This window comes from Nematolebias whitei, chromosome 12 (genome assembly GCF_014905685.2).
Source record: "Nematolebias whitei isolate Nwh7 chromosome 12, NemWhi1, whole genome shotgun sequence".
Classification (NCBI taxonomy): Eukaryota; Metazoa; Chordata; class Actinopteri; order Cyprinodontiformes; family Rivulidae; genus Nematolebias; species Nematolebias whitei.
The window spans coordinates 37,100,296-37,112,477 of record NC_056509.1 but is presented as its reverse complement, the minus strand read 5'-3'; the positions used below and the strand labels follow the sequence as shown (position 1 = coordinate 37,112,477).

At 36.1% G+C, this 12,182-nt stretch overlaps 1 protein-coding gene across 1 annotated transcript in view; it reads right to left on the bottom strand.

Moving 5' to 3' along the window:
* lin28b (lin-28 homolog B (C. elegans)) overlaps positions 1-12,182 on the bottom strand; it is a 37,464-nt gene that overhangs the window by 1,645 nt on the left and 23,637 nt on the right. Inside the window, exon 3 of the mRNA XM_037685882.1 lies at positions 4,079-4,266. Within this exon, the coding sequence (XP_037541810.1) occupies positions 4,079-4,266 (188 nt within the window). The remainder of the gene's footprint in view (positions 1-4,078; positions 4,267-12,182) is intronic.

Below are 12,182 nucleotides of genomic sequence, written 5' to 3'. Positions count from 1 at the left end.
ATATATATATATATATATATATATATATATATATATATATATATAATGTTTTCAGATTCGACTTTCTGCACTATTTAGCCAGTTGAATCTGTTATAGCAGGTAAATCTAAATGTTTTTTAGTTGTCATTTTGACTGAATAGTTGCTGTATTGCACTTTTTTATGTGTTTCGTCTTGAAAAAGTCAATAAAAACATGTTTTTTTCCATGTTAATGTGATTTTATGATTCCTACTTTACAGCGCACATAGCAAGTAGCACTCATCTCAACTAAAGCGAAAAAATTACAGCCAATCCATGTGATCGGTATCGGTAGAAAAATACCTGATGCCTAGTTTTTTGTGTGGAAAATACATCACAACCATTTTAAGGCTCAATTGTATTCAATATAATTAAATTATATTAACATGTCATATTAAGTCTCTGTTTTATGGTTAAGATTAATCATTTTTTTCCTTACCTTAATTCAGCTCCAATATGAAAAACACCAAGAACCAGTATAAAAGGAATAATACACAGTACTTTTTATTTTGCTTTTACTATTCCAAGGAGCTCAACAAAAGCTTCAAGGTGTATAAGATTATAAGATTTACTGAACAAAATCAGTTTGAAAGATTACAAAAACATCTGCAGTGGCTTTGCAGAACAGAGCTAAATTAAATAAGATGCCTTTCATCATTACTCAATATTGATTACAAATAATCGCAGTGTGTATGGAAGATTGTCGACGCTTATTGAGAGAAATATTACCCAGTTTATGTTTCACCTCTGTACCCGAGAACAAAGTATTATTTTGTTCTCCATAGAATGTCCATGAAACATTATTAAATGTGTATGAAATGAGAATATTTCTAAATAAAAATGATTTCATGGGGCATATTTCACATTTCATATAAATTTAAAATACTTGTTTTCCAGTCAAATAAAAGCTATTACAAAGACTAAACATTTTTATTAGTATTACTTGTAAAAAATATATATGTAAAAAGGATTTTGAGGCAGTTTTTATTTGCATATTTACAACTTGCATTTGTAAAAACTACATTTTTAGTATTACAGATTTATTTAGTAACTTTTCTAAAAAGGTATTAAAATTAAACAATTCTAACAATTTACTCTTTTTTTTAAACGTTTTGGTTTTAAAGGCATAAACTGTTCAAGTAAAATGAGCTCGTTTAATTCAAAATGCAATTTAACACTTTTTTTTTTAGATAAATTTTGTTGCCAAGAATGTGAATAAAATAAAAACTTACCCTGAGCTAATCTGGTTCTAATGATTTAAGACGTGTAGAGCATTTAAACTAAATTTATAAAGCAATAAAAAATAACCCAAGTTCTTAATACACATTTCATGTTTTCTATAAATTTTCTAGAAGAATAAAAAACAAAAACTGTTCCATACTTGCCACTTCAAGGTCCGATTTAAACTCTTTAAATTTTAAAACATGCTTCTACAATAACTGTGTTGCTTATATTAATAAAAAACTTCATTAAAAAAACTAAACATAATATAAAAAGGACTGTTTCTAAAAAATCTCACTTTTTTTTTACTGAAATAATATTTTCATTACCCATTGTTGCACCTGAGTAACAATGAAACTTTAGGAGCACAGACTTGTTTTAGTGAGGTAGCTCTTAAAACATTACTCTTCAAGACGTTTAACGACTAGATCCATATTTTATATTTAATCAGCGTGGGAGAAATATGCTTCGTTTAAGCAAACCACTATTCAGATCTTTTAGAAAACGGGACGGGGATAGTCTGAAAACACTCATGTTTTTTCATTCTTTATTTGACTGAAATTCTTAAATACGCCATTATGTTTTTATTCATTTATAATTACTAAATGAGCATTTTTTTTTAAGCTTTATGTCAAGAGGGATCTTGGTAAAGGCAAGACGGATGAAAATATTTTGGTGAATAAAATGAAATGAATAAATACATTTACTGATGAGCACATGTTTAATGTTAATTAAGATGGTACCACTTTACAATAAGGCTCCCCTCATAGATGGCTAATAAATGGTTTGTAGATATTAATTCCTCTATAAGCACTTTATAAATAATTAATAATTGTTTATTATGCAGTAAGGGTGACAAGAGAGAAAACTGACCAGTTTCTTGCCAAATGTAGAGTTGTTATATTAAACATTTCAGAATAAGTTACTACCTTGAAAGTACAATTTGTATACCTATTTTTAGGGTATAATATTAGTTGTAAATACTTATAATGCAGTGATAAAGTACAATGTTATATGCTGAAGAAACAGGTTTACAAATGCTTACTGTGCTTACAAGGTATTAACTTAGTCTGAAATGTTTAACAACTCTAGATGAAATATAGGTGAACAGATGTGGCTCACTGTGGCAACAAACTGGTCAGTTTTGTCTGTCATCCTTAATTAATGCATAATAAACAGTTACTACTGATTTATAAAGTGTTTGTAGAGGAATTAATAATGTATCTGAAGTATTTATTAGCCACCTAGAAGGGGAGCCTTATTGTAAAGTGGTACCATTAGGGCTAACTTATTATGGAGACACTTCGTTTATACTCAGGTCTTGCTGGCAATAAGATTGGTAATATTTCATATTTTGGTCAGTTTAAAAATGATCAAATGAACAAACAAAAAAATGTTTAAACAATAAGTCATGAATACTCTTGTTTTTGAAAGAAAAGGCACAGCTTTTATTAAATTGTATCTGCGCTTGGCCCAGCAGAGCTTTATTTTGCTGCGCTCTGTTGTACAACAGAGTAACCAGAAGGGGTCAGGACAGCCTAAATGACCAAGAAGCACACTGAGCATGCTCACAAGACCGATGACATCACTGGCACTACTCGCCCTCTCCGAATCCAATACTGCCTTTTCTACAACCTACGTAGAAGTTAGGACACTTGACCTATCACTGGATCAATTATCCCAAATAAACTGAATTATTCAGCTGTGTGAAACAATCAACGAGCCGTCCCCTCAGGAAAAAAAAAAAAGTTAATTTTCATGAATTTGACACGACAATACTCCTCCAATAATTTACCAACACAAAGGACAGAGCTGAGCTTTCTCAAGTACATCAAGACGTGAAATAATGTCAAGGAATCGTCTGAGTCTTTACCCGGCTGCACCTGACTGACAGCTGCATGCCTAATGACGGGATCGTCTTCCAGTAGGACAGAAGAAAACACCGCGATCGTCTCCGCTTTAACCAGCAGGTGTTTCCAAGAAGCTGACTGACAGATTTTTAGCAAAGCACCCTTTAGGGTAGGGGTGTCCAAAGTGCGGCCCAGGAGCCATTTGTGGCCCTTAGAGTGATTTTATGCGGTCCACATTTGCAGTTTATTGATGGTATAAAATTAAGCTTAAGAGATGTGGACCTTTTGCAATTTTAATGGTCATTTTTTTTATTTAATTTTTAGGTTTCACAGCAAAATGGATTAAAAAGTCTCAAAATGAGCATTATTAAGTTTAATACAATCCTTAGACAAAAATAAATAAATTACATTAAATATATATATATTAATAAAAGGTTATTGTTTATGTATCTTTTAATGTTTTGGATCTAAAACAATTTACCGTCTCCAGCAAAATTTGTCTATTCTCCAAAATACTGTTTATGTAGAGTTAGAAGAAAAATCACCAAAAATATGTACGCTTATTATTATTATTATTATTATTAGGGATGCACGATATTCTCGGCATGGTATTGGCCGACATTATCGTTATGTTTGGACACCCCTGCTTTAGGGCATCACCGAGGCCAAAACAAATGATAGAACCACCGAGGCTGTAAGATGTATATACATCCAACCAACCCCACCTAAAAAAATCTGATGCTGTCACTAATGTAAAACCTGACAAATTGATTCAAAACAGCCCAGGCAGGCAGAGTCCTATTCTTATTATGGTGGATGATAACCATGGCAACAGGCATGTACACAGGCAGATTGAATAGATTTAATCTATAGTCAACCCCCTCACAAATAGCTCACCGCTGTAAGACGTACATAACCTTTCCTTTTACTACAGCAGAGCTCAGCTTTGTGCGTACGATACATTTTCCCATTATTTCAAACATACTCACCGATCTCCCTTCGGTTTGCGTTTCTGCAGAGGGACCTTCCCTTTAGGTCTCCTCTCGCTGCCTGCACAGGGTCCTCCACCAGGTCCAGTGACCCGCAGGGACTCCAGGCCCTTGGAGGACTTCTTGTAGGTGAACTCCACCTGCTCACCCTCCTTTAGGCTGCGGAAACCCTCCATCAGCAGTTTGCTCTGTCGGGGGGGAGTGACAATAAAATCTGTTTAGAGCCGAGTAAAAGGAGATTCAGTTTAAATATCGATGTATAACCATCCGTTTTATAAGCATCGTGTAAAAAGGTTGTAAATGCAAAAACACATCAAATACAAAACTGGATTTTTCTTCCTGAATGACACCCAATGATTTTAAGTTTTTTTTTTTTTTTTTTTATTGTTTACATTTCAACAGGTTTTATGTACCGGTAAATAAAGTGCTACTACATTTAAATACAGTAAAGTGACAATGCATGGGACCGTCTGTGGTTTCAAAATAAATCAGTTTAAAAAAAAAAAACCTCTCAAAACCACTAAAACTTGGTCATACTGTTCTATATTTTCAATTATTTCTAACAAGATGGGTGTAGAGTTTTCTTTGGTTGAAAAGTACCCCCCCCCCCCCCCCGCCCTCACCTATCTGTTGCTACAAGCCGTCAGTCAGCTGTTAATTTCCCTTAAACGTCTCCCGTCGTTTTCCTTCTTTAACTTGTTATCTTATCAGACTTTTAAAAAATCGCTTTTCTTTAAATTTCCCACAATCTGTGAGATCTACGATCAGAACTTTAACCGTCTTGTCCGTACGGGAACGCCTTCATGTCTTCACCCACACAAAAAACTATCCAAAACGTAATAGCCATGCCAGCTGTGTATGGTGATGTTACACCATGACAAAGACACTAAACATGGAGGGTGTGCATAAAGCTTCGCACTGGAAGAAAATGTGTAAACACAAAGAAAGCAGAAGACGTCTCCCTGGGGTCTACGGTTACATTAGACGGGGCTGCAGCATTAGCAGCTTTTAAAATGAGCTGCAGAGCGACTCATTTTTTAAAGATTTTACATGTGATCCTAATAATCGTAACAAACTTAAGTTTTCATCTTCTAAATAATTAAACAGCTGACAGATTAAAATAAATAAATCAGTGTCATATGAAATATCCAACCTGACTTTAAACAAAATACCCGTCAACACATTCTCTTGTTATTTCACTTGTTGGATTTGTGCATTAAACTTAAATATAATGTAGGTGCAATATAATTACATATTAATTACATTTCTGTTTTTAAAAAAAATACAACTATTGATGCATTTTAAGTTTATAATTTAAAATGTTTTCATAGTGTGACAACATATTTTTGCTCCAAGTTAAAATCTCGTCCCGCTCCTAAACGTCAAGACTTCAATACTTTTATGGTTTTAAGGCAAATCCTAGATACACATTACTTATGTCGAACAGAAATGTGTTCACTTTTTATTTAAAGACGTGAACCGTTTTTGTTTCAACCTCTGTGCATGAAGCACAACACCAGCAGCATCAGTGTTATGCAAGTTCACACCCATCAGAGTGAATTTAACACATATTGAGCAGTCGTCACCAACATTAGAACTGTGAACAAACCGCTCCCCAGTCAATGCTTTCTATACCCAAATTACTTTCACAGAACATCAACACCTTTTAACAGTATTTTACCGTGGGGGGGGGTTTCTTCACACAACTTCACGTAGAAATCTCAACAGCAACGCAGCACATAAAAACCTTATTTTAAGCATAATGGACTGACTGGATGTGGTTTCCACAGTGTCCTCGGTATCCTTTTGTAATGCACGTTTGTCGAGACGCCACTTCCTATTCCCTCCGCAGGGGCAAAAGACGAGTGTATTACTGCCAAGCCATCATTTTCCTTCGACACATCCACCATCCATCTTTTCTACATGATCAGAATTATTGATTTGGTTTGTACACAACCAAAGGACAATGATTAATGTCTCGTGATGGCAGCAGAACCGGCAGCCTATAGGCGCTGAATCCATGACCTTCATGAGCCGCAGCGAGCCTTGCGGATCTCGGCATAGGTAAACACACACCCACATGAGCGTGCAGAGTGCAGAGCAAACCCTACAACCTGCATACGCCAAAGCATATAAATAACACACAGGCCATCTATAAACGCAACGCCTGCTAGAGACACAGATGTGTAGGAGACGGGAAGAAAGAAAGGAGAAAAATAAAAACAATAAAATAGATCCGAAGAGGCAGGAGAGAGCAATGTACTCGGCAGCAGCTTTTCTTTTTCATCTCCTCAGTTACAGGAAGCTATACTGATGCTCTATATGTGATTTGTATACATAAATGAATAAATGAGTATAAAATGTCCACATACACAACAGCAGGAAGAGATGCAGAAAAAAATACTAATTAAGCAATACGGTTTGAACTCGTTGCACCCTGATGGTTAATTTGATAACCACAATGATTTCTGGGAAATAATTTTGTTAAGAAATGAGCTAAATAATGTTAATAGATGTCCTTTAATAATCTAAAATGACAAAAAAAAAACTAATAAACATCAAACACACTTATTGAAAATAACATGCGTCCCTCCAAAAAAAAAAAAAAAAAAAAAAATATATATATATATATATATATATAATTTTTTTTTATTATTATTATTATTTATATATATATATATATATAAATGTATGTGCCGGTCGATCGCAACGGTATTATGGGTAGACTAGATTGCATGGCATAAACAAAAATAATAATAGATGTCAGCCTATCATCCATCCTCACTATGATATTTGTCACTTGATTGACAGGGCAGGCAGTCACAGCCATCATTCTCTCAAACCAGATCTCAGAGTGGAGATTTTCAGGAAAAATATTTATACTTATCCAAATTTATTCCCTCCCTCCCAACCACGTGAAATTCTCCGTGTGTGAAGTTGCCCATGCGCACTACAGGTGGCTGCAGTCAAGTTTTTCTGCACTAACACAGTTATAATAAATGACAGAGAACAGAGTGTATTTTTGTGCTACTCACAGTTTTTCAGCATGTAGGAGCAAAACTAATAAAATCCAGTTCCAAAGAGAGGTTAGAGTTTTCACCAGTTTGGACGTAACTGATTATGCAGTCGCTGCATTGCACAATGGATGCCACAGAGTCAGGGTTGCCAGATACATTTAAAATGTCTCATTTACCCCATCTTTTCGGTGCACATGTTCAACAAACCCAACACACACCTCATCTTAGAATATCTTTACTCAGCACGTAGGACAGTTTAGGTCAAAATACTATCATTTTAAAGTGACAGTTCATAAGTTCTTATCTGGCAACCCAAATGACATGGAAACGTTTCATTCATTCAACCTTTATTTAGACAGGTAAATCCCATTGAGCCTCGAGGACATTTACAAGAGAGACCTGATTTCAACAAAGAATGACGACAATGGACAACAGCAACAACAATAAACAGTTATAAAAAGGCATACAATTTTTTTTTTTTTTTTTTTTTTTTTACAAATAAGATGGCAAAAAGAGTAACAAAACAGCTAGATTCTAAGGCGAATGTAGAAAACTAAAAACGGGAACATGTCTGCATTGGTCCCTGCCAGGAGTCGAACAGATGTTTAAAGCCACTTAGAGAGGTCAAGGTCGAGAGCTTCAAATCTTTTTGTAAGATATTCCAGGAAACAGGAGCGGAGTAGGAGAAGGCCCTTTTGCCAAGTTCAGCCCTCACTGAGGGAACACTGCAGGTAATAATGTCCTGAGAGCGCACGCTGTAGCTGCACTCACGCAGAGACATGTAGGAGGAGATGTATGAAGGCAGCAGACCAAGAAGTGATTTAAAGATGAAAATGTACCAGTGGGAGAGTCTGTGTGAAGTTAATGATGACCAGTTAACCAGTGAATACAGTGTGCAGTGGTGGGTACGATAATCACAGCCAGTTATGAATCTTAGTGCACCATGATAGACAGCATCCAACATCTGCAGGGTTCTTGTAGGAGCGTTCATGTAAATAATGTCACCGTAATTAATGGAGGGAAGGAAGGTCACAGTTACAAGGTGTTTCCTAACATTCAGGGTTTGACAGGATCCGTTTCTGAAAAAGAAACCCAGTTTAATTTTCAGTTTCTTCACTAGGTTTTCCACCTGGAGCTTAAAAGAGAGATGTGAGTCGACCAAGATAACCAAATATTTATAGGAATCAACAAACTCAATGGGGACACCATTTGAGGATAAAATCAGAGTTAGAACTGCTGGGACCAACTTCCTGTTTGAAAAAAGCATCCCTGTAGCAAACTACAGCATTTTTCATGTAAACCTGCTCCTTTTTTGTTTATTACCCCCAATAAACATTGGGAAAAAAATTACTAACATTTCCAGAGGTTGATCTCATGTAAATGGGGCCTTATAGGTAGATCAATTTGACTTGTTCATTTTTAAAGTAGCTTGCATTATGAAAACATGTGGGCACCCCTGTTCTAAACTTTGTTTCTAAACTCTAAAAGCTCTAAGAGCACAGAATGTCATGATCTCAGCTCTCTGCCTCTGGCTGCTCTTTGCCACCTGCCAGAAATCTCGGCCACGCCCACTTCTCCGCTGCAGAGATCACGACATGCTGCTTCTCCCTGCACATGTGGGCTGCACACAGGTGCAGCAGGTGCTAAGTAATTTTTTAAAAAATTTAATTAAAAAAAATCCATGCCAATCGTGTGGCTCATCCATCAAATAAGCCAATTGTGTGTCATGTCCAATCTTATTTTGAAAAACCATGACAGAGTCGGCGAAAGTCAAACCGCGAAGTAGCGAGGGACTTCTGTAATTTGAATGAGTGTTAGAACTGAAATCTGCTGTCTGGTAAATGTTTGAGAGAGATTATTTTTTTTAAACATCAATTGTAGAATAGAACAAAGCATTTCAAATGCACAAAAGCTAGTAGTTCTTCCAAAATATCCCAGAAGTTTTTCTTAAGATTTGAAATTTACATCGGAAATTAATTAAGTTGGTTTTTTTTATCCCCCCCAATATTTAAGACACTGGCTTCAATCGTAAATTCCGGTTTCATCAAATTTTAAAACCCTAAAACAACCAAAACAAAAAATCTTAATGGTGTTTTTACATTTAAGATCATTATTCTAGATTCTGTGTTTAAATGCTGCTCTCACAATAAGACTGCTATTGTTGTATACCTGTAAAATCTACAAAAATTATGCATGAAAAAACAAAATAGGCCGTTTTTAATATAAAATACTTAGGTCGTGTGGATTTTAGATTTCTTTAACATAATTTGCAAGTTGCTATATATAGATATACATTTTAGATTGTTAAAAGCACACTGTAAGAGCACAGAATACATGTAAACTATAATGTTTTAAAACATTTTCCCTCTAATGAAACAAAAATATAACTGCCCAGCTATTTTATGTTTTTAAGAATGACTTAAAATTCAGTAAAAATAATTTTGTTCAAAACTGATTAATTCTCTCCACAATATTCCAATTATTACTCGACTATCAGAAAAGGCTGCATTCAAGGCCTCTTTACTCAGTTGCTCGCTCACCCGTTCTGATCGCTCAGGTATTGGATTTAGCTTTGAGGAATGGAAGAGGATCGGGGAATGAAAATGAATCGAGGAACAACTTTGCACCACAGATGCAAGAGATGGAAGACAACAGACGATGTGAGTCACAAACCGAGCATGCAACTGAAAATGATCAATCTGATGCGGCTGTCCCATAATCATAATTATTATTATTATTATTATGTTGGGCCAAGCTTACACTAAACCTGGTTTTATTCATTTTTAATAACCAGCTAGGAGCACTAAAAAAAAAAGCTTGGTTATAGAATTAGAATGCCTATAAATTTTAGTATTATCAATATGCCTTTCAGTCATCTGAGGTTTAATTTCTGAAGAAATAAAAAAAAAAAAACAAATTTGTGTGCCCATTGAACATTCTGAATAATAAAAAAGTATCCACCTTGGCACTAGACCATTTTCTCTTCCTCTGGTTTATTCTTTCTCCAAGCAGCTTCTCTTTCCAGGTCAAAGTTGAGTGGCTTGTCTCAACGTTCAACCCCCTTCCTCAAACTCCTAAGTTCCCACAATGCACCAGTGAGGAAGCCACACAACCCCTTTTGTTCTGCAGTAAAGCAGGAAAGCACACGCACGTGCACGCACACACAAATCTTCTCCCCGTAGGAAGTGGCATCTTCAGTGAGTTCTGCAGCATGCACTTGCAACGGCTCAATGTCTAAAATGACTTCGTGGACTGAACTCGTCTGCCCCCGAACTGGTACGTGCATATATCAAAGTAAAAAAAATATATAAAAAATAAAAATTAGAACCTGTAACCTGAGCCCCCCTCCCTCGCTTGACCTGCCGGGTGTCCTGACCCATATCAGTTTACGCAAAGGGGTCAGGAAAGGGCATGGCAGAGGAGAGGGAAAGCAAGCATGCCAGAGAGAACATGAAAGACATAATGACAGAAAGAATACAGAATGTGGGAATGGCTTTGCACCGGGGGGAGAATAATGGAGAGAATCTGAAGGGGAGGGGGTGTTAATGGAAATACCTCCAGCACATTCTGTTTAGCTCCAGTATAGCAGCAGATTCTGAACGATGCCTATACATTTGGATGTAGATGAAGCAGGTATAACACTCAAATTTGATCAAGAACTTCACATGGTAGCTTCAGAAACTCTGGCATCAACAGACAAAAACATACAAATACAACCTGGCTTTATGAAAAACACTATTCTGCATTTTACTTTGAAACGCCAATCAACCAAATGCTACATGTCGGGTTTTTAGTCACTAACAAAGCAAATCTGAAGCTTTTTTTTTTTAAAGCTACAAAAGAAGAAAACTCAAATAAAAAGCTTTCATTAAACATGTCTGAAGCAAAAGCAGCATTTCATAGTATTGCCATAGGTAGCATCATAGGCTAATCCAGTGGTTCCCAACACAGGTCCTTGTGGAACACCATCTTTAATGTTTTAGTCGTTTTCTTGCTCCAACACACCTGACTCGGTGATTTAATTACTTCCTTGTGTTCTGCAGAAGCCTGTTGATCACCCATTCATTTAAATCAGGTGTGTCAAGCAGAAAAACAACTAAAACATGCAGCATGGTGTTCCTCAAGGACCAGAGTTCAGAACCATTGGGCTAATCTCCATCTGGTTTTCTTTTAATAAATCAGAAACAAAACAAAAGAAAAAAGTAGCATTCCTTGAAAAGATCAATATCTCCCACTGCCTTGCATGCCAGTTTTAGACAAAAATATATGACCTGGTGGAGAACATAGAACATGTTGGGGATGTTGCTTGGCTACTTCAACAAGAAATTTTAGCCCACCATCTCAAACATTAGCCCTATTCGCATGGGATTAGTTTTACCTAGGGACCACATGCTATTTCTAATAATTACGGAGATTGTCTGTGTTGTTAATCCTGTGCAAATCAGCCATGTCAGTTTGTAAAGTAAAAATTCCCCCGTAAATTACCCACTATAGTTTGCTGAACTCCGAAGTCCTGTGATAATACTAATCCAATGCGAATATGCATCTCTGATTTTGACAGAAATGGGTGGAATCAGATACGTAATTAGGCGCTTTTTTGTTTCCTGGGTGCATTTTTATTTGCTTTTGGCAATGGAGGCTGCATTGGCATGCATAAACAACCTTTATGTCCTTGACCAGCAAAAGCCTATCGACACGTAACAGTCTCCAAAAAAAGGAAAAGGCTGAAGAGAATGAGGACGTTACGTTACAAGCAGATGTTACACAATATGCAGAGTGTTATATCTGGAAGATGTCCATAAATTTCAGCTAAATCTCAGGCTTTGGTTATCCCGTGTGAATGTGCCACATAAAAAGCAGACGTTGGGGAGTAATTTATTTATTACGTGTGGTCCTTAGGTAAAACTAATCCCGTGCAAATAGGTTTATTGACTAAATTGTAGCCACTTGAGTTTACTAAAAAAATCAACTGTGGCAGCCATCTTAAACTGGGTTTACTTCAAAAGCTAATCACTTGTTGATGCTCATTCAATAATTGCTTTCTGAGAGTTTCATTCAAATCCAACCAGTGGTTCTTGAGATATTTT